The sequence below is a fragment of the Mytilus edulis genome, chromosome 2 (genome assembly GCF_963676685.1).
Source record: "Mytilus edulis chromosome 2, xbMytEdul2.2, whole genome shotgun sequence".
Taxonomy (NCBI): Eukaryota; Metazoa; Mollusca; class Bivalvia; order Mytilida; family Mytilidae; genus Mytilus; species Mytilus edulis.
The window spans coordinates 50186388-50214040 of record NC_092345.1 but is presented as its reverse complement, the minus strand read 5'-3'; the positions used below and the strand labels follow the sequence as shown (position 1 = coordinate 50214040).

The 27653-nt window shown below is 32.4% G+C and overlaps 1 protein-coding gene across 3 annotated transcripts in view; it reads left to right on the top strand.

Annotated features, from left to right (window-relative positions):
* The first annotated feature begins 2902 nt into the window (after positions 1 to 2902).
* LOC139510207 (ATP-dependent RNA helicase A-like) overlaps positions 2903 to 27653 on the top strand; it is a 56853-nt gene continuing 32102 nt past the window's right edge. Inside the window, exons 1-13 of one of the 3 annotated variants that reach the window (XM_071296667.1) lie at positions 2903 to 2954; positions 5234 to 5344; positions 6430 to 6570; positions 7116 to 7224; positions 7754 to 7875; positions 11787 to 11926; positions 18258 to 18304; positions 18815 to 18951; positions 19641 to 19730; positions 20180 to 20344; positions 24512 to 24589; positions 25956 to 26075; positions 26832 to 26903. In XM_071296667.1, the coding sequence (XP_071152768.1) occupies positions 5234 to 5344; positions 6430 to 6570; positions 7116 to 7224; positions 7754 to 7875; positions 11787 to 11926; positions 18258 to 18304; positions 18815 to 18951; positions 19641 to 19730; positions 20180 to 20344; positions 24512 to 24589; positions 25956 to 26075; positions 26832 to 26903 (1332 nt within the window). In that variant the 5' untranslated portion in view covers positions 2903 to 2954. Of the gene's footprint in view, positions 3007 to 5233; positions 5345 to 6429; positions 6571 to 7115; positions 7225 to 7753; positions 7876 to 11786; positions 11927 to 13691; positions 13745 to 18257; positions 18305 to 18814; positions 18952 to 19640; positions 19731 to 20179; positions 20345 to 24511; positions 24590 to 25955; positions 26076 to 26831; positions 26904 to 27653 lie in introns of those variants that run through there. The other 2 variants (XM_071296666.1, XM_071296668.1) reach the window with 2 other exon arrangements.

The following is a 27653-nucleotide window of genomic DNA, read 5'->3' as shown; positions in this document are numbered from 1 at the left end:
TTGTTCATGTGTTTTGTTCCGTATATTTTATATTCCATTGCTCATGTTTTGTTTCCGTATATATTTTATGTTCCATTGCTCAAGTGTTGTTTCCGTATATTTTAGCCGCTTGTCTTGAGCCTACCAAATGAACACACCATAAAGTAATAAAATTATACTTTTATTGTCATTCATAACTCTTAACAGACTAATTAACAGACCGGGTTTTATACATCCGACCCATTAACAGACCAGGTTTTTAATAAAGATTGATTTATGTCACCAAAATACAGATTTTCGTGTAGATTTTTCACAAAATGATATCAATTTGGTTGACACTCATAATGCCTGTCTTTTTTCGATGTTCAAAATAGTGCATGCAAGTAAATTCAACCCAAATGTCATTTTGTGTACATTTTGTGTGTGTAAAATGTGTATAAATTTACTGATGAGTAATTTGCCTTTTCATTTTATAGATCGTACATAGAAGCTAGAAAAATAATAATTACACCACAGGATTCAGTACATTGAATAGTTTTGTCAGACATAAATATTTTTTATGATAAACATATATTTAAAAGGTTATACAATGAAACATTCTGAGTTTTCAATGATTTTCTCGATAACACCTGATTAACAGACTTTAGCCAACCCGATTAACAGACTCACTGCCGATATAGCCGCATACTCAATATAGATTAACCGACCAATCTCTCGGTTAGCCGAGTGTCGGCCGTGATACTAGCGTCGATTTTTGTTTTCCTTTTTTGTTTTCCTTTTTTTTTTTTTTTTTTTTTTTTTTAAAGTTATCGTTAGTGTTATCCAGATCATCTGCTATGATGGAAACTTGGGAACTACGCTTATAGTGTCTAAATCAGTTGACAACTTTAAAATATTTTAGTTCCAAATTTTCTGTTAAAAAGTGTGGGATTGTGAAAAAATCACCTTCATCTATTTTTTTTTACTGTATCAAGATTTTGTTCATGGGCGACTGGACTGGTATACGGGCGTTTTTCAATAAAACTGAATTTCAGACACAAAAAAAAATGGAAAATCAACTTGTTTAAAATTTTATTTCGAGAGTTATTTTGAATACCTCTATTGTAGACCTGTTTGTATATAAAAAGTGCAATCTTAAATACTCTTTAAAATGATATTATTTTCTTAATTTATGTACTGTTCCGTAGGGGACTTTTGTCCACTACGAAACTGCTTCTAAACGCACATCTTACTGCACTTTAATGTCTTCTATAGACATTCCAGTTTGTTTTACTTTATATACTAGAAAGATCTAATTTTTGTCTGAATTGGAAAACCATTTTTTATCGATAAAGATTAGACAGTACTTCACATATGAAGGTACAACTCATGTTACGTAGTGGACATTTTGATGAGTTTCGTAGTTGACAAACCCGTTTCGTAGTTGACAAAAATTTCGTAGTTCACATCAACCCTATTCTATGTTGATAAAAACATACTGAAAATTACATGAAACTAACTCTTGTTATTTGTTTTGCGCGAAATAATTGAAAAAAAGAGTAAAAAAAAGACTGCATGGTAGTGGTAGTGTCCACTGCGAAATATAGATTCCACAACTATTTCTCCACTCGAGACAGTTAAATTTTAATATTTAAAGGGCGAGGCTTGTCGAGCTTTTGAAATAATTAAAATTTAACTGTTGAGAGTAGAGAAATATCGTAATACACGAGTAATTACAGTGGTGGAATCTGTTTCTCTTATGATTTTTATCCTCCCTTTTCAAAGATTTGAGAAAAGTTGTGTACTTTTGGTGTGACGTCATCAGGCACGGTCACCTTTTTTCATTTTTTTTATTTTGACATAAATTCAGTGTAAGAATTAAGTTTCTAGGGACAACATCAAAAGACCAATGTGCATGATAAAGCAAAAACGGAATTCACATAGTTAAGTCTGTGGCTGCTGTTTTTTTTAAAACTCATGATCAAGTTCACAACAAAACTACAGTCCTAGATTACAAAAAGAAATGCAACACTAACAGAATACAGAAGGGCAATCAATGAACAAAAGACAAATAAATACATGAAATAAGAAACATTGATCCCGACAAATCAGGGCTACGTCTGAGGAAAAACAGAACTTGCTTTTTGCAAGGGACTCGCCGTGAACACAATTTGATATGGAGACAAGTGTTTGGTTTTGAAATTTCCTACATGAGGCATTTGCCTCAATGTAGTTAGGCATTTGCCTCAATGTAGTTACGGCCCAGTTAAAATAAAAGTGAGGCAAGGTTTCCTGAGACAATTTACCTCAAGTTAAATGAAACCAATTTTCAGACATTTCACATGTTTCAAGTATATTTGAATAATATTTATACTTTTATTATTAAAAAATTGGGAAGAGTTTCCCGATTTTTTTTGGGGAAAAGATGAATTTATGAAGAATCTGGTGCCATCTCATACTTTCGATTAGACCTGCTGAGTTATTTATTTTTGATTGCAAGTCAGGTATTTTATTTTCAAACTACCACAGAACAAACCATTTATTTTTGTGATTATCAAGGCCAAGTTATTTATTTTCAAAATCCTCCTGCCCCCTCCCCCCCCCCCAGAATATCAAATGGTCGTCCCCTTAATTTAAATATTAAAATTTTAATAAGATTGCAAAAGTTCAAGCTGCCGGGGCAGCGGCGAGATTAGCGATAATGTGTATTGATTATGGACTTTCCCAATTGATCTTCCTCTAAGTTCAGTATTTTTGTGATTTTACTTTTTGAAAAACGACCATATGCATGCCTCTTTTAAATTTTTAATAATTAAATATTTTTTAATCCGCATTAATATTATTATTGTTGTTGTGTTGTTGTTGTTGAGCACTTATATCCAAAGGAGTTCCAGAGAACTGATATGGGTCGACGGTTTTGATCGAATAGTGGCGAAAGGAATTTGGGTCGAATAAAGGTAGATCTGCTGAAAGAGTTGACGTCCCCGTAAACAAGAGTAGGTGCTCTGCTAAATGAAACTGCTTTACATCTAATGAAGGCATTCTAAGGTCATATGACATTGTTTGAATATGTGGTATTTAGCCGCAGTGTTTTTGTAAATATATAAATGCCAAGGAGGATGACTGGTTACAAACAGTTGTACGCATTCGTTTGCAAGAGAAAGTCTGGTTTCCCCAGTAAATTATTTTAAAACTCAAGTTTAATCTTAATATTCATCATTGATCATCGTGAATATCTTAGTTTAATAAATTATTTTATATAAAGCTTGCTAACCAGACAAAGGTAACTGCCAATCATGCTAATAACTGAATACCACAGGCACTTGTTTCTATCCATAGGAAGGTCGACTATCCATATATATAAACAGATAAATAGATGGATAGTCGACCTTCCTATGGATAGAAACAAGTGCCTGTGCTGAATACACCTCATCACTATTTCAGGGGGGTTCTGATTCCAGATTACTCTTATTGTTTTGTCAGATTCCCGTATCCCGCTTTAATAGTCTTTATGTACCGTGTAATTCTTGTTTTTTTGTAATTTCCTGTGTCCCGCTAGACTTTATTTCCCGTTTTCACAGCACAATAATTTTACTCTCAAGTGTCACGCTTACAAAAAAATGGCAATCCTGTGTCACACTTAGACCACAATGACTGAATGAGACCCACTTTCAGTATTTGGAAATATATGTGCTGGTTTACCTGAGAATAGCTCGAACTATTGACGTCATACAACAATCAATTATCAATTATCCATTGTGGCATCAGATATTTTGTATTATGATGTCAAAATTTTATGTAAACTTTTGTGATGTCCTGTAATAATGCGGACTAATAGGGATAAAGTCACATGCACTTGCCTTAAGATAAGGTGTATAAGGTACATTTGTATCTTCATTTTACACTTTGGGGTATTTAGCTGAATTTGCCCTCAGAATGACCCTAGCTGGATCTTGTCAGTCTTTAGTAAATAACCATCTGAGGTCATGCAAAAATCACTTTAATTAGGCCGTTCATGGGACATATTATGGTATACCATTAAAAATGAATTGTCTATCAGTCTGTTCGTCCTCAACTGGTTAAAAAAGTTGTATCTTGTACTGCACAGAATATATTGGAAATTAAATCTAATAAGTTGGTCACCCTCGCTTCAGTCATAAGGAAATTAAGATTACCTACTTACGAAACATAAATCATGTAAATTATTTCTAGACTGTAGCTTCCATGCAGAATTACAATGTATGATTGTGAAATTGCTTGAAACTTTAATAGCGCAGGGATACAGGCTCGCCTTAATCTTCTATCTGGTACATTTGTAAATGACATCATAAAGGTATGCAATATTTATCATGGAGGACATGACTCCAGAAATGATGTATAACTAAAAATGTCTGTAATATGTAGATGGTCTATATATTAATTATGAGTTAAATTGTGATGACCAATTTGGCTGAAACTTACTTGTAACTTGATTTGAAGTAATCATTACTAATGACAGGTGTAAATGAATTACATTAAGACCTCAAAAGTGCTACTATAGTCTCTTTAATATATTCATTTGGTATATAAGTAAGTCTGTTCAATTCGTTGCAATAAGGTGAAATGAAGGCACTTACTTGAAAAACCAAATTACTGTCCATAATCATATAGGAAACAATTGATAACCATGGATAACTGTCATTTTGTTCAACTTGGATGACATTTTTTATCAAACCTTAAGGTGTTACATTTTAATTAAGACTAATCATGCTAATGTGTGTGTCAATTTCTAATCCTTAAAATTTCCTCCAAATATTTTTTTATACTTCAAAGTTGGAAGTACTTAAAATTATGTGTCAAAATACTTTTAATTGCAATGCTGACCAATGTTTTCTTTATCCAGTATAACATGTTCAAGTCAGTTTGTTAACAAATATTATCATGATTATGTTGATGAAATGATGACTTACTGGGGGCATGGAGGAACGATTGAGTAATGCATATAATTTTCTAAAGGTTACTAACTTGTGTACACCTGATGACTACAATAACATAAATAAACAGTGCCGTGTAGTGGTGAGGGATGGGTATTGGACGAAGAATCTGCTTTATGGATATATGTCTATTTGAGTCTTTAAAAATGCTGGTATGAACAAACAATACATTTGCAAGTATATATATACATGTATACATTACATTGTACATAATCTAGCAATTATGCAGAGAACAAATTTATTACGATTATAATAAACAGTGGTATTTTTCATAGATCTATTATTTTATGATTTTTTTGTAGATGGGTGACGTTAAACAGTTTTTATATGCTTGGTGTGGGAAAAGAAAGGTCACACCATGTTATGAGTTTGGCCAGACAGGATCAAAACATAAACCAAGGTTTAAATGTGAGGTATGTCAATATTTTGGAATTTATTAATGCATGTAAAACATTACAGCTCCTTTCCTAGCTCACCTGACCTATTACATGTTTTACAGGTAAGGAGTTGGCATAATTAGTCATTTTAGTAATCATAATCAGACTTCCACAGTAATCGATCACATTGCTTTAATGACTTATTTAGAGTTTACATCTAATTTCCATTATCAGATACTAAGCAATTTACAAATGAACATTGAAAAACAGTTTGTTTAAGTAGCATCTAGTGTGAAATTTCAAGGTTCTGTGGCAGCAAAGTATTTGACATGGATTTAAAAATGATTTGAAAAATGTTGGACGATTTTTGAATCCCTGTCAGATATTTTTGCAGATACTGATATCATGGAAATGGTTGTAGTAAAAAAGTGTTAAAAATTGACAAACATATGCCTATTGTAATTGTATATAATTTGTTTACCTGAATGACGTCTTATTTATTACCCACTATAGGGTACATGCCTATCACACAGTCATCTACATTTGACCTTTCATTGCAATGCTTTGTTTTAAAATCATATGTTTGGAATTTATGTGTCCTGTAATTTAATGTGTACATTGTAGCATCAATTTGAAGATATTCTCCAGATATATATATTTTTAACGTAGCATTTTAAAGACTTAAAATTTCATTAGTAGTCTCCCTTGTATTTGTTAACGTCATACCATAGTTCACGTCAACCAATTGTTTTAGTCACATTACCTGAAGATCTGTGAAAGCAGTGAAAGTACTAGTAAAAGTGATGCATTGAAACAGTTATTATCTTTTAATAATTTTCCTATATATATATGGTATGTGTCAAAATACTTTAATTGCAATGCTGACCAATGTTTTCTTTATCCAGTATATATACAAAAAAAGTTTTTTTTCAAGCGGTGTACAGAATTATATATTAAAAATTAAATACACAAAAAGAGTTTTAAAAGCAGCATTGTCTAGCGCTTTCATCCATCTTGGGACTTTTCAAGACTGATGAACGTCGTTATGGGGAACACATTAGTATTATGACGTAACGTCATTGTTCGTAACATGTATATATTTATATATATAAATATTGTAGGTCAGAGTTGAAGGGTTTGATTACATGGGTGTAGGTAACTCTACAAATAAGAAAGATGCACAAGCTAACTGTGCCAAGGACTTTGTTCAGTTTTTGGTTCGTCAAGGCCTGGTACAACAATCAGAAGTTCCTTCTACAGGGGTAAGTTTACTTCAAGAGGGGTTTCATTATTTTTATAGACTGGAGGTACCTTTGAGATTATAGGGGGAACCAAACCCAAACGTCAATTTGTCTACAACATTATGGAAATCATTATAAAAAAGAAGATGTGGTATGATTGTCAATGAGACAACTCTCAACAAGAGACCAAATGACACAGAAATTATATTAACAACTATAGGTTGAAGCACCCCTTGTATCAAAATCTTTGTGTGTAAGTGTATTCTCATCCTCAACATACAATTAATGCTATTGTCAATTATTCCATCATCTGGCTTCTATGGCTACTGAAAGTGAAGTACTTATAGACATTTAAAATGTTGGAGACATTAGAATTATGAACCTTTAATTTTAATTCCATCAAAAAGAAGAAAAAAAATTTATAGTTGAAATTTAGGAGACCATTGAATCAGACGGGAACTAATTGGAAGCTGTATGTTTAATTGTAGAACTCAATGATGTTAACCCATCAAAAATGTCTATCTGTAACTGATTATTTTGTATTGTAATTTTCATTGATGTTCTAGTTACAATCAGAAATGTTGGAACCTAGGCCCGGTCCAAGTGAAGCTAGTAGTGATGTTGGATTTAGTGGATTACCAGGTGGTCTAGCTCCACATCAAGCTTTAGGATTAGGTAATATTTGATAAAATGGTACGGTATCAATTAATTGAGAATGGAATCAGGAAATGGGTCAAAGAGATAACAACCTGATCAAAGAGCAGAAAACTGCCAAGGTCTACCTGTGCATACATTGGAGATATAATTTTTATTAAGAAGATGATTTCTTGTTTTAAATATTCACTGATTTTAATGTCTTTTATCACAAATGATATATGTATACGGTTACTTGCTTTTGAGTACAATTTTAATACATTATTTGTTTTTGAATACAATAAGAAAAAAATACTTGATCTTGAAAACAATTGTAATACTGTCGATTCATTTATTTTCGTGGGTATCAATTTTCTTGGATTGAGAAAATCTTGAATTTTCATGGGTATTTGATTGTATGATTGTAATACACTATACATATAGCTATCTACCCCCTGCCCCCCATTCATATCCAATCTCGAAATTTCTGAAATTGCTAGAGTTTGTACCCAATATTCGACTGCTTAGCTTTTTATTTAAGAAGCCTCTGGTTTATTGTATCTGATTTTAGGTGGGGAAAACTTTGGTGGCCAGAGAGAAGAACCACCCATGTCAAGAGAGTTTCCACCATATGAAAGAGGTCCTCCTCTCAGTTATATGGAAAGAATGGCAGAGAAAAGAAAACTGGAAGAAGTAATTTGTTTATTTTTTTAGGTCTCCTATCAGCATCCAGCGTCAGTGACACATAGTGATCACTTAGTACTGTCAACTTTTCTCAGTTTTAGACTTTGTTCAACTCCTTAAAATTCAAACAAATGTTAAGCAATTCTTTTACATGACAGGAAGTTGTGCAGCGTCTGTTTAAGTTTTTATACGCCCGTCGTCTTTTAGACGGGACGTATTATGGTATACCGTTGTCTGTCCGTCCGTCCGTCCGTCCGTCGTCCACACTTCGGACAATAACTCAAAAACACTTTCACCAATTTCCATGAAACTTAAGTGAATTGTTTATATCTATTGACGTACAAAAAGCTCCCTTTCGTTTTTTTTAATTTCAGATTTTAAGTTTTGGATTTATGGGGCTTTATTTATAAAAAAAAGGGGGATTTTTAACACTTCGGACAATAACTCAAAAAGGCTTTCACCAATGTCCATGAAACTTTGGTGAATTGTTTATATCTATTGATGTAAGCTCCCTTTCAATTTTTATAAATTTCAGATTTTAAGTTTTGGATTTATGGGGCTTTATTCATAAAAAAAGGGGGATTTTCAACACTTCGGACAATAACTCAAAAAGGCTTTCACCAATGTCCATGAAACTTTGGTGAATTGTTTATATCTATTGATGTAAGCTCCCTTTCAATTTTTATAAATTTCAGATTTTACATTTCTGTGTTATGAATTTTTATGCTTAAGGGGGTAGGCCTCAGTAACCCCAAAATTTTCCCGTCGTTTAATATTTTTTAAATTTACACCAATGAATAGGTATGCCTCAATACATGTTCTGGACAAGTTTAAACAAAATTGACCGTTTAGTTCTATTTTTAGAATTGATTGAAAATGGTCAATTTCGGCCATCATTTAAGCCAGTCCAATATACCAATAGATAAATATATTCGTTTATTCGAGAAAATGCACGGCCTAAATTATGACTGTTACTATTTGATTGTATTATGGTATCATATTCTAAAGTTAATATGAACTAAAATTGGCATACATATATGTGATAATTTTAAATGAAATGTAAGGTGGGAACTAACAGATACATGCAAAACTTGGGTAAGTCTCATTTGACACTTTTTATATATAAATACATGTAGAAAAATATTTTGTCGTTTAATTTGCATATAAAATTACTGGAACACATATCAGTCATATATTATTTAAATGACAACTTTTTATAAATTTTCACCGTTTGGAATTTTACGAAAAATTTCATCAAAGTGACCTAACGGACCCCCTAAAATAGGGGTATTTTGAAGAAAATAACCAAAATTGACATCTATGAATCCTCATAGCCATAATTTATGGTAGAACAGTTCAAAATGTTGTTTTACACAATGTATACATATATATGATATTTCCGTTGTTCATTTCAAATAATATTTATCTTCAAGATGCGGACCCCGGACGTAGAAAAAAGGGGGAGGGTGCCAATAAAGAAACATCTTGAGTGGAACTTTGTCAATGCATTTACCGTATAAGTTACACCTTAAGTGGGTGTTTGTTTGTGACACATCCTTCTTCCACTTATGTATTAACTAAGTAACATAGGCCCAAACAAACATAGTGTAAAATTACATTTCATCACAATGACATTGCCATTGGTTTCATTCCCCTGGACTACAACCGCTCCGTCATAATTTTTTTACTTGTGTACACCAACAAGGACCCAATCCTTCACTTTCAAAATACTTTCTGTGTGCTAATGTGAGTAAATTGTTAGCTTTAGCTGGTATTTTGTTAGTAGTTGAGATATCACCTCCAAGAGCACAACATGCAGTAGGCCGATAATTGCTAGGACTTGAATCTGACTCTGAAGATTTCAGATTTTGATCCGACCAGCTTCATCAACTTTTCAAATTGCATCCATATGATGATCATAAGATTTTGGTAAGACTGCTGAATTTGTAATCCAATATATCATATTTTTCAAGTCTGCATGTCCCTTTTTTGCATTATTCAATCTGCTACCTGTCTACACAAGATGGGGTGGGGTTTGGGGTAGAGAGGCTTTAATACTCAATTGATAGGTGCCGCTGTGTTTCTTTTGCCTCATTCTTTTCATAAAATTTAGGTTTAAACAAATGTAAACCTTTTCATGTATTGGTTAGGTAAAATGTTACCTTTTCCCATATTGTTTAAGTATCCTGTGGTGTATAATGTAGAACATGTAGAAGTGGTATACCAAAAATGCCAAAAAATTGTTTGATAACAACATGAACCCCAATAAAGACGAAGTTATGAAAACTTATTTACCTAACCATATATTTCTGATAGTTTTCTTAACTTATTCACATATTTTCAGGCTTGAAAAGGTGACCTATTCCTTGGGCACGTCCTATCACTTTCCCGTTTGAATGGTTTTTCACTAGTAATTTTGGGGTCCTTTATAGCTTGTTGTTCGGTGTTAGACAAGGCTTCGGGTTGAAGGCCGTACATTACTATAATGGTTTACTTTTTTAAATTGTTATTTCGATGGAGAGTTGTCTCATTGGCACTCACACCACAGCTTCCTTTATCTATTGTATATAGGAAGTGACCCCAAGCCTGTCTGCATGAGATCTAATCTAAATGTGTCACTTACCAAGAGAAAAATAAAATATTTCACTAATTTTTTTTACATGCAGTTTGAAAGTTCTCATTGTCTCAGTAGAATTAGTATGTTTCAAATATAACAGTTTGTTATAATAACATGTATCTGCTCTAAAGACTATACTCTTTAGTTCCAGCAGGGTGCAACAACAGCATACAAAGGGTAAACAAATGCTGTTAAGTAGTTGCCGTCCAATATATTTATTTTTTGGGATTTCTTTCTAAACTGCATTACAAATGTAAGATATCAATCAAATTTTTGTTTTCATGGAATTCTTTGAGTAACTGAAACAGGAAAAAATGTGAAGCACACTATATATTTAATCCTTTAAACAGTCTTCGTGTTTAAAGAGAAAAAGTCAAGAAAACACAACTGAATATACTAATGACAATAACTAACACTTTCACAAAATTTTATGCAACTTTGATAAATTGTTTATATCTATTGACATAAGCTCCCTTTCCATTTTTATAAATTTTAGATTTTACGTTTTCTTAAGTAATGAATTTTTATACTTAAAAAAATGGGGATTTTATGAAACTTTGGTGAATATATTAATGTAACATCCCTTTTGATTTGTATATATATTTCTAGTTGATCATATAAATTCATTTAAAGCATAAAAGACAAGTAAAAAGAGCAACGGGTGTATCATGCGCTAAAGCGCAGCGCTTTATTGATCTAAGTGATTCATTTGGGCTTTACTATATCAAAATATTGACTTGGTCATTTCTACTTTCATCAGTTTGTTGATCTGCAATTTCTTCTAATTAGCTCGTCAGAATTTAATTAAGCTTTCACATACTCTTCAGTGGGACATGAAATTATGTACCTGCAGTTTAAGTATTTGATGTGTGATTAATTGGGTTTTCCGTACACCAAAACATGGATTTTTCTGTTTCTACTTATATTATTTTGAAAAGACAGGTGACTAAACTAATTAAAAAGTATTAAGAATTAATTGCAGCATGACACCTATTCTCAACACCTGACCTATTGCATTAAAGAATTAGAAATAAGATGACTTTGAATTCAACTCTTTTAGTTTATTGCTTTACTAGAATAAGTTGTAAGAGGGGAGGGGTGGTTCTGAAGGTATTTTTATTAAAATAAGTTGGTAGTTATTTAGATAACCTTATGAATGAATAATATTTTAACATTTAAATTACATCCTCATGATATGCAATATTTTCTCCAAAGAAGGTTAACAAATTTATATTCCCATTTAGAAATATTAAATAAGATATATTTAAAGTAGAATGATTTATATTTTATATTTATTTAATAGTCAGAGGATGTAGATTTCAATGCTGATATCCATGGTAACTGGACTTTAGAGAATTCTAAGAGTCGATTGCATCAGTGGCTTCAACAGAACAAAATCCAGGCAGACTATAAGTATAATATGGTTGGACCGGATCATAACAGGTACTTGGTGCAGAATTGTCTTTATATTTTGTATACACCTTATCGCTATTTAGTCCAATCCGGGGGGAAATCCAGTCATTTAGACAACTTCCTGTTTAGGTCAACAGTTAAGCAAAACAAAGGTCATCAGTAATGAGCTGAGGAAGGAAACAATTTAGAAAGCGATCACTAAGAAACTTTGATAGATTATGATTCACTTTTTCGAAACTCAAATTATAGTTAAAAAAATATTTCATTTGAAGTATTTATGATGGTTTAAACAGGTCTCATTAAAAAGTATCATGCATGGTGCATTGTTTAAACAGGGTCCCAGATAGCTTCAACTGGATGAAAAAGTTGTGTAATTTAAGAAAATACTTGGAATGGAATGAATAGCGATAAGGTGTATTTGGTTCTCCCCTCTTAAAGTCCATGTTCATTTAGAATAGTATCCTGTGTTTAAATGAGGGATGTTTTATATTTCATAGATTTTATATTTTTTATATTTGCCCTAATGGCCAGTGTGAGCATTTGCTATCAGATGGTGTCTGTCAACAGACATCAAATCTGTTAATTTTAAGAAGATCTCCTTTGGAAATACAGGTTTGCTTGCCCCTTTTTATGCCCCACCTATGATAGTAGAGGGGCATTATGTGTTCTGGTCTGTGCGTCCGTCTGTTCGTTTGTTCGTCCATCTGTCTGCCCCATTTCAGGTTAAAGTTTTTGGTCAAGGTAGTTTTTTATGAAGTTGAAGTCCAATCAACTTCAAACTTAGTACACATGTTGCCTATGATATTATCTTTCTAATTTCAATGCCAAATAAAATTTTGACCCCAATTTCACGGTCCACTGAACATAGAAAATGAAAGTGCAAGTTTCAGGTAAAAGTTTTTGGTCAAGGTAGTTTTTGAGGAAGTTGAAGTCCAATTAACTTGAAACTTATTACACATGTTCCTTATGATATGATCTTTCTATCTTAAAGGCCAAATTAGATTTTGATTTCACTGTCCACTGAACATAGAAAATGATAGTGCGAGTGGGGCATACAAGTACTATGGACACATTCTTGTTTTTAGGAGTGATGAAAAGACCAATAAATTAATATGATACAGCATAATAACTTCATGAGATGAAGAATGAAGGGACAATGGGTGTAATATTTAATGGTTATATATTTTTGTTATTCATGTGTGTTTGTGATTAACCATAAAATATTACCCAAACTGCTTCAGTCTATATTTGACAATTTCTCACTGCACTTATCAGAAATGTATAATATGATATGGCCCTTTTAAAATTTTCAGTTTCTTAGGGTCTGATGATATGGCACTTGACAAATAATCTCTGGTTTTCAACCATGATACATCATGATATATCAGCTTTATATATATTTAATATAATTACATATTTTGTGGGCTAAAGGTCGATTATTGTTTATTTTCTCCCTCTGTTTAGCAAAAGACCTTCAGCTCATAAAACATTGTAATTTGATAATTATAGTTTAAAAAGAAATTTTCAACCTAATTTTAATTTGGAAATAAAAAATGAAGTTCGATATTTATCAATTGGAAATTTTTTTTGAAAATTAAAAAGCTTAAAGAAAAGCTTTCAGATTTTACAAAGTTTCAAATATTTAAGTACAGCTATTTTGAGATTTAAGTTTTGAGAGATTAAGGGAAAACCTAAAACATTACCTATGTGGTGTAATTGACACCATGTAGATAATGGAATATTGATTTGACATGATGTATCATTGTTTTGAAACAAGACATTATTTGTGTCACAGTGTGAATAACAGAAAGAGGAAGTGAGACCCTAAGAAACTGAAGACCATACGAGGTAAGATTAGAAAGTAATATTAATGCATTAAGTATAAATTATTTTGTTTATACCAGGGCTTCCAAAAAATATTTGAGCCAGCCGGATATTTTATATCTGATCCCGATTTTAATCCCTTAAGACTTAATCACAAAAGGCAATTATGGTAATCAGATGGCCATTCCAATGATTGACATTCGATTAAAAAAAATTCTTTACTTTGATATGAATTTGATGTTTGGATGTAAACTGTTAAATTGGCATTGCATCATTCCAAATGTGCACATCAGCGTGCTCATATCTGCCTTAAACTCTTTATTTGTGCAAAATAACATTGTCAAAAACTTTACTTTCGTTTTTAAAATTACATTTTTTTCAAACCGGATGTTGACTTGACAATGGTAAAACATGAACCATTAAAGGATACGTAAAATCTGTGTACGTTTACAAATCACGACTGAGTGAAGAAGCCCTTTCCACGCTATTTCTTCAACAAAATACTTGAAATGAACGTTAGATACAGGTATCAATGATAATTATAGCATTTTGAAGAAATGTAGGATGCATAATTAAATTTCACACCTGTGCAAATGCGCACACGTGTTTTAGTTCATACAACGTAGTTCTAGCGATTTTTCATTTAAACCTTTTCAAATTTTTCATCAAATCATGTTGATAAACTAATTTCTTATAATTTTAATCTTTTGGACTTAATCAAGTAGATAAAAACCGCTGAAATGTAAGAAAATAATTGTGAATAGACCGATCAATTTATATGATGTCCGGTACTGAAAATAGTTTACCTGTCACCTGAACAGGTAGATTTCAGCTGTCCAACAACTAATTAACCTTGATTAAAATTAGAAAGTATTGAAGTAGGGGTTGTTTTGATAGTAATTAATCATCATGTCACTTTTATGACCGCCAATGTGTGGATGTTATAGTCAAAAGGTTGGGTCAAAAAGATCGTGAATTATGTTAAAATGACCGAAAAAGGCTTGAAAACTAAAAAATAGATGACTGTTTCATGCTTTGCCCAGCCGGACTTTTACCGGACATTGTACAAATGACCGGAATATATGACCGTTTTGGAAGCCCTGGTTTATACATATGATTTTATTATTTATTTAAATAATATTTATTTCAAGATGTGAAGAAAATATATGTAAATTCAGAAATCAATTTGTGAATTTCTATATGTGAGTCCTTAGTTTTACAAATGTGATTGCTAAAATTTACAAAGGACCAACAAAACTAAAATTATGAATGCAAGTTTTTCAGCGAATTATTTATCTTTATCATCTGTCAAAAAATAAAGTTGTAGAAAGCATTATCTATAGTTTATATATGAACAAGTTTAGACAAGCTTCACACTGTGCATAGTAATATGACGAAAAGATGTGTGTTATTAGTCAATGAGACCTTTTTTAGCTCACCTGGCCTAAAAGGCCAAGTGAGCTTTTCTCATCACTTGGCGTCCGTCGTCGTCCGTCATCGTTAACTTTTACAAAAATCTTCTCCTCTGAAACTACTGGGCTAAATTTAACCAAACTTATCCACAATCATCATTGGGGTATCTAGTTTAAAAATTGTGCCCGGTGACCCGCCAAACCAACCAAGATGGCCACTGTGGCTAAAAATAGAATATAGGGGTAAAATGTATATTTTGGCTTATAACTCTAAACCAAAGCTTTTAGAGCAAATCTGACATAGGGTAAAACTGTTTATTAAGTCAAGATCTATCTGCCCTGAAATTTTCAGATGAATCGGACAATGGGTTGTTGGGTTGCTGCCCCTGAATTGGTAATTTTAAGGAAATTTTGTCCGTTTTCGGTTATTATCTTGAAAATTATTATAGATAGAGATAAACTGTAAACAGCAATAATGTTCAGCAAAGTAAGATCTACAAATAAGTCAACATGATCAAAATAGTCAGTTGACCCCTTAAGGAGTTATTGCCCTTAATAGTCATTTTTTACCAATTTTTCTTAAATTTTTTGTAATCTTTTACAAAAATCTTCTCCTCTGAAACTACTGTGCCAAATTTAACCAAACTTATCCACAATCATCATTTGGGTATCTAGTTTAAAAATTGTGTCCAGTGACCCGCCAAACCATCCAAGATGGCCACCATGGCTAAAAATAGAACATAGGGGTAAAATGTAGATTTTGGCTTATAACTCTAAACCAAAGCATTTAAAGCAAATCTTACAAGGGGTTAACTTGTTTATCTAGTAAATATCTATCTGCCCTGAAATTTTCAGATGAATTGGACAACTGGTTGTTGGGTTGCTGCCTCCCCCCCCCCCCCCCCCCCCCCAATTAAGGAGTTATTGCCCTTTATAGTCAATTTTTAACAATTTTCATAATTTGGTAAATTTTGGTAAGTTTTTACAAAATGTTTTCCTCTGTAACTAAAGGGCCAAGTAAATTACAGATAGAGAAAATTGTAAGTAGCAAGAATGATCAGTAAAGTATGATCTACAAACACATCACAATCACCAAAACACAATTTTGTCATGAATCCATCTGTGTCCTTTGTTTAATATGCACATAGACCAAGGTGAGCGACACAGGCTCTTAAGAGCCTCTAGTTTACATTTTTTTTTAAAGCAAAAAAATAAACATCAGTTGATTGATTGCTTGGTTTCTCCAAAAAAAATTAATTTAAGAGATTGGCATACTGTCTTCAACTGTACAATTATATCATATGCCAATACCAAGATTCATAGCTCTTGAAAAGTGGGGTTGGCCACCAAAATTTTAAAATGAACTGACACAAGTTTGGTAATTTGCTATAGAATTAATATTGAGGACCAGAAGATTTTCTTTGGACCAGCAGGGGAACCAAAATTTCAAGAACTCAAAAGCTTCATAACAATGTCTCATTATTTTTTGACATTTAATTTAGTCTCATTGTACACTTAAGATGGTGTTAACTTTATGAAATATAGTTCATGTTGTTAAAGCTCTGAAGAGAAGGTATTGAAGACCAGACAGTGTGTTTTTTGTTTTCACTGTTTTGTCCCAGTCTGTCTTTAGTTAATTTTCAGTTGTCTTCAATGTTATCAGATGTTAATGAATTTGTCAGTAATATATAACTGTATTGTTTAAACAAGTATTCAGAAAAGTTGTTTAAAAAAATGATATTTGCTGATGTGTAACTTAGCAGTGTTTCCATTGTCATGAGACCATAGCATTGACAAGTTTTAAGTTTTTGATTATGTTACATCCATGAGACAGTGAAATATAAGAATATATATAAATGCTTTCCAGAAACTGTAGCAGTTGAGATACATAAACATGTAGGACTCTAAAGTGCGATGGTACGCTAAAGTGCAATGGTCACGCTAAAGTGCGATGGGCTACGCTAAAGTACGATGGTGTCTCACGCTAAAGTGCGATGGTTGTTTGTTTGCTAAAGTACGATGGTATTTCACGCTAAAGTGCGATGGACCAATATGATAAAGTCGACGGTTTAAAACATTTAAATACATGGATTAAAAAAAAAAAAGTCTATTTGCAAAAGCTAGAATGCGAAGGTATAACATATGTGATAGGCTTTATGATTTATCGGTAAGCTTATATAGTGATAGTTTCTAAATTTATAAGACCGACCACATTGTCTGAATACATTAAGTAAGATTTATTTGTACAAGGTGTTTAGCTTTATTTTTAAATGCGAGAAAAAGCGATATTAGTAGAGCTTTCTCTTTTCCGTAAAAAAGACATGTTATATTTGTCTGCACTGTACAAACTATGTTGTAGCCGACAATTTATAATTTACGCTGAAAAACATGAACCTTTATTTTCCTGACTTTACTTTTCAATAAAATCGAGAATATTTTAACAGGAACCTCAATATAAACTGAATTGTAAACAATAATTTCAGTGCATCCGTTCGCTGCCAATAGAAGCAGGATCTACGATACCTATGCGTATACTATTTTCAACCTATTTAGCATCTATAAAGTAAAATGGTCGACTGCAGGACACAAGTCCTTCTTCCAGCATCCGAAATAAATCAACACAGTTGCTTCAGCCGACGAAGCACGGTTAGGTCTGAAATTAAATCATGGACATTTGGTTTAAAAGTTGTGAATCAAATGTTCTTAATTTATGTTCCGGCATATACATTTTTGGTTTGTATAAACGACTGTTAACGTCATAATCCAAGTACAATTCTCTCGTCTATACTTTCGCGGACCATCGGACTTTAGCGTATGGAGGAATCGCACTTTAGCGTAGACCATCGCACTTTAGCGTGACCATCGTACTTTAGCGTCCCCATCGCACTTTAGAGTCCTACAAACATAAGAAAGTGATTTCAAAGTGCATAATTAACTTTGCTTAAAATAATTTTAATAAGCTTATACTGAATGAATGAACTTAGTTTTATTTTGAATAATTTAATTTAAACCATTTTACAGAACTAATTTTTCAAGTTGCTTTCATTAATAAATGGATAAACAAGTGATCCTTAAAATCCAGTTTTATTGGTTCAATTGTCTATTAATAATGGAGTTTTTTGTAGGAGTTTTATTGCTGAGATGAAGTTTTATGTGAACAAGCTGAGACAATGTAAGTTACTCTTTATTATAAAAACAGATTCTGTATTTTTACCAATTCTCTAAAATCATCATCTTCTTTAAAAGTAGTGGTAAAACAATTTTTTATAGCCTAAATTTTTACAACTGTCCCTTTGAGGAGTTAGAAAATTATTAAAAGAAACATTCAATACTTACATTTACATTTTTTTGCAAGGACCATGATTTCTATCAAGTTTTCTTTATTAACCTGTGCACTTTATTGTGGAAGCTCATATCATCATGAATGTAACACTTCATTTTAAGATCGTTGACCGGGTCCTCCACCATATACCATCAATGTGTTATATCTGTATATTTATGTTATGTTTACTCTTATCTCCACAGGAGCTGGAGTTATAATATATTATTAACCAACCAAGTTTTACATGGTAGCAGAGTATGATTAAAATGATGGGTTAAGGACCCAGCACAAAAATTGTTCAAAATTGTTATAATGAAACATACATGCTATATAATTATTATCAAAAAAACTTCTTTTCAGATATCCATGCTCGAGAACATGGGTCTAACAAACAAGTAGCTTCTAAATCCTGTGCCTTGTCTCTTGTAAGACAACTGTTTCACATGGGTGTGATTGAAGCTTACACAGGACAGACAAAAAAGAAAGACCAAGAAAAGGTAGAATTGTGGATCACTTTTTTGTATGGGTGCCTAGTTATCATGTACTGAGGAGAAATAATTAAAAAATATATAAATTGATTCTATCATTATTACTACAAGTATACAAGAACTCTGAAATTTCAGGTTACCAAATTTTATGAAATTAACAAAAGTGAGAACTGTACAAATGATGATGAATCTACATAGTATACCTGATTGAATAAAGTCAGAAGATGTGTGATATTCAATGGTGTTTCATCTAAATGATACAATATGCTTAAACAAGAAATTATGGGTAGGAATAAATGGGAACATTGAAACTTTAAATAGTATGGCATATATTTCAACTTATTTTACATCTTCCCTGTGCCATGATTTATACATTGAAAATGTTATATATACTAAGGTGAAAAATGTTACTATAAATTCAGAAATTATTGCATTCATTTATTATTGCGATTTTGTCATTTTAGACTAAAATGCGATTTTAATATTTGCAATATTGAGAAAAATCCTGTTTAATTATATTATAAAAATTTTCATAATGTGAGTTTAAATTATTGCGATTATAACCCTGTCGTTTTTTTTGCAATTATAAAAACATCGCAATAATTTCTGACTTAACAGTACTTAGATTGAGTATAATGCTCATCCATTAATAGATAAGTCTTAAGTTGTTGACATACTTTCAATTTGCTTTTTTTTAGTTGGATGAATATGAAGTTGCTATAAGCAGCGAAACAGAGAACCTGGTCAATAAAGCTTTGGAAGCATGGAATATAGAACCTGTTCAGAGGGTATGTATATCATAAGTTTGGCTATCAAGTTATTTAGGTAAAAAAATGTATGTTTACAGAAATTTTAAACTAGATTGTATACTGCAGTTTAAAGCTAGAACTTTTATAATCACATTTGAATAATAAAAAATATATATCTTTTCTGGTATTTTCAGCTACAATGTACATGTATATCATTTCAATCAACAATCTGTTCTGGAATGAATATTAAAATCTCATTTTACATTTTTGCAAAAAAAAACATTGGATTTGGTAAAGAATATCAATAGGGGTGAGGGATATAAAACTATTCCCATACTTCCTACATATATGAGAAAGTGTGTATAGATTGTCTTTATATGTCAAATTATAACTCCTCATTAAACTGTGGTAAATTTGCAGAATAATCGTTAGAAAATTCTGCCAAAATCATGTAATTTAGAAGAGAAATTTTATAATTTATTCTACAGCCAGATGATACCAGTCAGCCTGTATCAATGATGTCACATACCTCATTAGAGGAATTTGAACCTGCACCCAAGCGAAATACAGGTGGAGTTGTTCCCTGGTCACCACCACAGGAAAACTGGAACCCATGGTCTAATTGTAATATTGACGAAGGCCCACTAGCTCATGTAAGTACCATGGACCTCTTTTAGAGCTGGAGCAATATAAAGTTGTTTTTGGGATACGATTGCTTTTAAGCAATCTGTAGACTTTTACCGTTGACTCAGGGCTCATTCCCTCACGTCAACCGTTTTATTCTAAACATTCAGCAACATCTCAGATTCTTATGATTGTCTTGCTTTAAAAAGTAAAAACAAGCAAAAGGATTGAACATGAACAACTTTCCTGTAATGTTCTTCTCATAATCTTCATGTTTGATTTTTCCCTTGACTTATATGCGTGTTTTTTACAACATGGAGTTAAGCAGTATTTATATTTAGTGTTTTTATAAATTTAGAAACACGTCAGAGGGAATTCCCCAGTTTTGATAAATGAGAGTTCTTTGAATTCCGATAATTCTATTTCTGTCAAATAAGAACTGAAGTGGACTTTTCCTGGGGCGTAGCTCCATATACGCTGTCACGCCATGGCGTGCACATCGCGGGGTCTAAAAAAATAATTTTAATACGCCGAAAAATAAAAAAAAATACAAACGAGTAAAAAATATTAAATCTAACTTAACCAAGCAAAGTAGAAATTAATAACGTCACAATAATATTTCCGTCTGTAAAATCAACCCTGACCTAAATCGTTTTTATTTTTTTTGCGAGAATTTTCTTCTGGTACTGGACGTAAAAAGCAGCGTATAAAACCGTGAATACATAATCAGTTCAAAGCGTGACAAGGACTGACAAGCCTAAGTAAAGGGCAAACGTTAGACATTTTTATTCTCTCACAAAAACGCCTACCAACAGTGATAGTCATGCAGAAACACACCCAGCAACAAATCAGGACAATTTAGACCCCTGAAACGTCAAAAATTGACGATGATTGAACTTAGCTTAATGCCACATCAGTGTCATGTCAAAGCCAGTACAAAAAAATCTGGGACCATCTTATCGAGATATTTCTTTGTTGATAGATTCGAATTCTTAGGAAAAGATGTAAAGTTACAACTTTTGCCCGACAAATGAAAAGATGTCCACACCTTCAAATTTCCGACAAGGTATATTGATCTATATTAACTCCATTTCAATTAAAAAAATATATAATGCGCGTCGTTGAACTAACAGGGCTGCAGGGGTTGTAAACTCACATGTTTGTTTAGATAAGGGTTGTAAATTTCGTACATTATTTTGGCAAAAAATGACCAATTGACTTTTGTTCCATTTTTATCTCTCAACTTTGGTTTTGAACAATTTAATGAATTACAGTAAACTTTATATGAGTTTGACTGTCCCTTTGGTATCTTTCACCCCTCTTTTACAGTAAATTACGATAACGGTAAATACAAATCTGAATTCCCTCTTTAAATTATTGTTTTGAAGGGCTACTTCATAATGTTCTGTTTTGACACCTTCCTGTCGACGAAATATTAAGGCGTCAACGCATTTAAAATAAAATAAAATCGCCTTTCAAGACTTCATCAAGCCAAGTTCCGCAGTACTAGTCCGTTACTGAAATGGTGCGTTCCGAGCAAAATGATGATAATGTTTGGAACGAGCTATACCAAACCACTCTTGATATTGCAGACCTTTTTGGTATAAATGAGAAATGACAGATTATCGGCTCTGGGTTCCACCGTGATTTTGAGGTCAATTTAGACAAGGCCATGGACGTTTTTGTTGCAGCCAAAAAAACGAAGTGCAGATTTTTGAAAAATATTCAGGATGTTACTCAATAAAAAATGATCAAATACAGTCTTAATAATTTGCTAATCAAACCAATTTTAGGCCGTCAGAACGCACCATTTTGCGTCTAGCCAAAAAAAAAATCTTGGAGGGACAATCCCCTCCAAACCCCCCCTGGTTGGCGTGCACTTAAAAGGGACCCAGCTACGCCCCAGTTTTCTATATTTTACCGTTATGAAAATGATACTGTACTCTCATAAAGAAATTGAGACTCATTCATTATATCATAAATTAAATAAACGTTCTTGTTCCAAATCGCAAGTCGCGGGTTTGTTTATGTATTAATGCGCATGCGTATAGTTTTCTTGATTTCAAGGGGTATCAGATTAAGCGGTTGTTCTGGATTCCCCGCTTATTAATTAATTTGAAACTCATTGGATTCTTTCTATGTCTGCCTGCTATTGAGGGTTTAATATTGTTGTTGCATAATTTAAATTCATATGCATCATTTAAATTACAATCAATGAAGTTTTACCTATAACACCCTTTAGCCGAAATGGAGTCTTCCATATCATCGTTTCGAGTTGTCTCCCTTTCAGAAGTATTTCCCGTCAAGAAAAAATTAACTCGTTAGATGTCAATAAACATCGTATTCTATTAATAACGATCTCAATTTAGACAGAGGAGTGTGTACGGAAGGATTCATGCCCACTGACCCAAAGGAAATTAATGATTAAAGAGTTAGAAATGGGGTTCCTCCTAGAATTAACGGTGATAAGATACGAAGTGAATAGTCCGAGATTTATAGATTATCGTTGATCATCTCAACGAGATTGATTTTCTCGCTTGAGCTGGTACAGCGAAAGTGAGAAAAGCAATTGAGTTGAGATGACCAATGATAATCTGTTTATCGCTATTTTACCTATGACGACGTTGTCAATTTCATGTCAATTTCATGTCAATTTCGTTAGCAACGCCACGTGGTCTCCTTAGTTTCTAGCGATAATTTTCCATCTCAAGCTAGAAGCATGATATGAAAATTATCACAAAAAAAGATCAAAAGAAAAATGCACAAAATAGCGATAATACTGGGTACAAAGTCAAATCGGCACCCATAGAAAAAGTCAAATCGGCACCTGGTTAAATCGGCATCTAGTCAAATCGGCATTTGATATAATATATGGGACTGGGAAATGGGGTTCCTCCTAGAAATTAGAATTAACGGTGATAAGATACGAAGTGAATAGTCCTGAGATTACTGGGTACAAGTCAAATCGACACCTGGTCAAATCGGCACCCATAGAAAAAGTCAAATCGGCACCTGGTTAAATCGGCATCTAGTCAAATCGGCACCTATTTAAAATTCAATTCGGCATCCAATAATACTTGATATAATATATGGGACTGGGACTATTTAAGTTTGTAATTTAAGTATACTAGCATAAAAGTCCCCCATGGTCCCAGCTTGTCTGGCAAATCAGACGTCGGACATCAGAGTAAATACCTTCTCTCTCTCTCTCAGTGACTGCTGTGGAAAGTAAACTTGGAATTGATAGCACACAAATAAAACACAATAAGTACATTGCTCGTACACTTGTATCCAGGATTAGCTATTTTTAAAGTTGAGTGACTATTCAGATTTATATTACCTTTGCATGTGCAGTTGAATTAGTTTTGAAAATAATACTATCCAGCTGTACCAGGCCTTGCGGTCATAAAACTTTCGAGTCAGTTTTTTTGTACTCATACTCGAAAATCAACCAATGAAATTGCTTGATTTCTTGTTTAGAGCATGATTTTTGTGCTCCAAGCACTGAGCAAAGTTTTATGCCTTCATGGCCATAGTCCAAATAATTATGACGTCTTGGAAGGCTATTATATTTTTTTTCTTTGATGCCTTACTTCGACGTCGAAGTAAGGCGTCAAAGAAAAAAAAATATAATAGCCTTTCAAGACGTCATAATTATTTGGACTATCAAGGCCAGGGCTGCCAAAAATGCGTGAGACTCACGCATGTTCATGCTTTTTTGCAGCAGTATCCTTGGATCAATTTTTTCCTCTTTGATCTTTTCTATTTTGGCCAAATCTCACGAATTTGCTTAATGAAAAGTTGGCAGAACTGCTATACATGTGTCAATGAAAACTATATGGCAATCGTATCCCTCAGAGCATTCTGCTCTTTGATTTTTTATTTGAGAAAGCTAGACTTTAGAAAATATTTTCTCTAATAGACAAAGTTGCAAAATTGTAGTTCTTTGAAAAGTTGATGAAGTCTTGCTGTTTCATAAAAAGAACCATCAAGCATGACAGTTAGACCAAGAGTAACTACATATTGTGGTTTAACTAAATTTGTAACTTTAAAAGAGTCAAACCATTTCTCTTCAAAGTAGTTATTTCTTTTTCTTAAATTTAGTTTTGGTGTATATATATTAATGCTGAAATTCATCAAAAATCTTTTTATATTAATTGTACATCTAACTTAACATTATTTGTGTAAAATTAAAGGCTACCCTTGACCAAATTAGTAGAGATTTATATGAATCAACAGAAAGACAAAGAAATACAGACCAGAATTTACAAAAGGTTTGTTCAAATATTTATTATATATATCTTTAGCGATTTTAAATGTCATCTAGATATTTAAAATAAACTTGAAGGTTCAAAGGAGAAATTTTCTTCATTTTCACATATTAATGATGTGTTTTGTTATAGTTATAACTGGCTAAAGAAACCATTTTGTCGGCTTTCATCAATCATGATAATTTCATGTAAGGCCAAATAAAAATATATGTGTGGTTCCAGTAACCCGACCGACCCTAGTTAAAACCCACCGACCCTAGAACTTTTTTTTTCATTTCTGAAAAATAAATTTTCAAACGATCAAATTTTGAGGATTGTGAATTAATATAATTAAATTCATAGATTTCTGTCATCTGAATTTCCATCACAAGTATCTGTTATTGCTAAAATGCAACAATTCATAACAGAATGCAACAAAATTAACTAAAAACGTATCATGACTGTTTATTTTACAACCAAACACATGTAAAAATGGTGGACTTCCGGATGGGGCGTGTATAATACCGGAAACAATTTCAGTAAACACACGATTTTTTTCCGGATTTTGACATTCAAAAATAAAAATAAAAAAAAAAAAAAAAAAAAATTTGCCGACCTACCGACCCTATTTTTTAAAAGTATGTAACTGGAACCACACATATATTTTTATTTGGCCTAATGGTTCTGCTCTGACCTATCATGTACATATTAATGTTGTCTTTGCATTTCACAAATTAGCACATACCATGGTTTGAGTTGAACAGAAGGGGACATTTGCTGACTATAACTATGATCTCAATTCTGCTTTTATTTTTAGGTAAAGATTGCATGAAATGCAATTAAAACCTTATACATGTAAGACTGACCTGATATCTAAATGTTCCAAGGCTGATCACTACCTTTTTGATATACAAAATATAGTGCATTAACCATAAAATTCTATACATCCTATCCATGAACATTTCCAGAAATTTATTGATGTAATATATGCTCAGATATTCAAGACATAAAATGATGTTACACTTGTCAAGAAAAATTACATAACTTTTGCACAGTGCAGGAATCTAATATCTGTTCTAAAAATATAAATTTTGTCATTGTTAACCTCATCTTAAAAAATTGGAGTTATCTTCCTTTGTCTAGAAGAGCTGTTAAAATCAACTACAACCGATGCAATATTTAATTTTACTTCCTACTGATAAAATGAAGCAATCTTTACCATTTAGTGCTTTCAAGCACTTTTATTCTTTATATGGAGCTTGCTAAAGAAAGAAAAAAGTAATGTGTCAGTTAATGAAACTTCCTTTTCTTTGTACAGCTAAGCTGAGTAGCTGTCTCATACCTAAGTGTCACACATCTCCTTATATTCATATTATGTTTTATTTTGTAGATGATAGAAGAGAGAACCAATCTCCCAGTGTCTCGGTCACATGATTACATCTTAAATGAAATTAACAACAACTCTTGTATTATTATCAGAGGAGAAACAGGTTGTGGCAAGACCACTCAGGTAAACTTTTTCTTTACAAAGTTCAATTGAAATTCAGAAAAGTATAAAGTAAAATCACAAAAATACTGAACTCCGAGGAAAATTCAAAACGGAAAGTCCCTAATCAAATGGCAAAATCAATGATAAAACACATCAAACAAATGGACAACAACTGTCATATTCCTGACTTGGTACAGGCATTTTCAAATGTAGAAAATGGTGGATTGAACCTAGTTTTATGGCGCTTAACCTCTCACTTGTATGACAGTTGCATCAAATTCTGTTATATTTACAAGGACGGTGAACAAAACAGACATAATCGGTAAAATAGTCAAAAGAAGGTTTCACAATATTAAATGTAAGAATTTTTCAATGGTAACATGAATTAGAATGGCATTTATCAATGTACTAAGTGACATTATATCTCCCAACAATTAAGGTATATGATTTGTTCTAAAAAAAAAAAAGTAAAAATGATTCAAGATACAAAACTAAATCAAGGCAGAGCTTATGGTAGAATTTAGGGGGACCATGTCAGAAGAAATTGCAGAATTTAAACATTTTAATTGTAGAATCAAAATTATTTCTTGTGCAGCTGGCAGGTTTACAAGAATGACTAGGTAGAAACAATTTCTGTTGGATATTTCCACTGAAGCATGACCATAAGCAAAATGTTTCAGATGTTTTTATTAGAATTGTTTATGATTCATGAGATTAATGTTATGTACTGGTATAAAAGGAAACACATTTGAAATAGAATGAATTTTTCACTAACAGGTTACCCAGTTTATTATGGATCAGATGATACAACAGGGAAGAGGAGCTGAATGTAATATTGTAATTACACAGGTAGGTTCATTACATGTAGGTGTGCCAAATAATGTAATATTGTAATTACCTAGGTAGGTACATTACATGTAGGTGTGCCAAATAATGTAATATTGGAATTACCTAGGTAGGTACATTACATGTAGGTGTGCCAAATAATGTAATATTGTAATTACCTAGGTAGGTACATTACATGTAGGTGTGCCAAATAATGTAATATTGTAATTACCTAGGTAGGTACATTACATGTAGGTGTGCCAAATTATGTAATATTGTAATTACCTAGGTAGGTACATTACATGTAGGTGTGCCAAATAATGCAATATTGTAATTACCTATATAGCTAGGTAGGTTCATTACATGTAGGTGTGCCAAATAATGTAATATTGTAATTACCTAGGTAGGTTCATTACATTTGAGTGTACCAAATAATGTAAAATTGTAATTACCTAGGTAGGTTCATTACATGTAGGTGTGCCAAATAATGTAATATTGTAATTACCTAGGTAGGTACATTACATGTAGGTGTGCCAAATAATGTAATATTGTAATTACCTAGATAGGTTCATTACATGTAGGTGTGCCAAATTTTGTAATATTGTAATTACCTAGATGGGTTCATTAAATATAGTCGTGCCAAATAATGTAATATTGTAATTACCTAGATAGGTTCATTACATGTAGGTGTGCCAAATAATGTAATATTGTAATTACCTAGATAGGTTCATTACATGTAGGTGTGCCAAATAATGTAATATTGTAATTACCTAG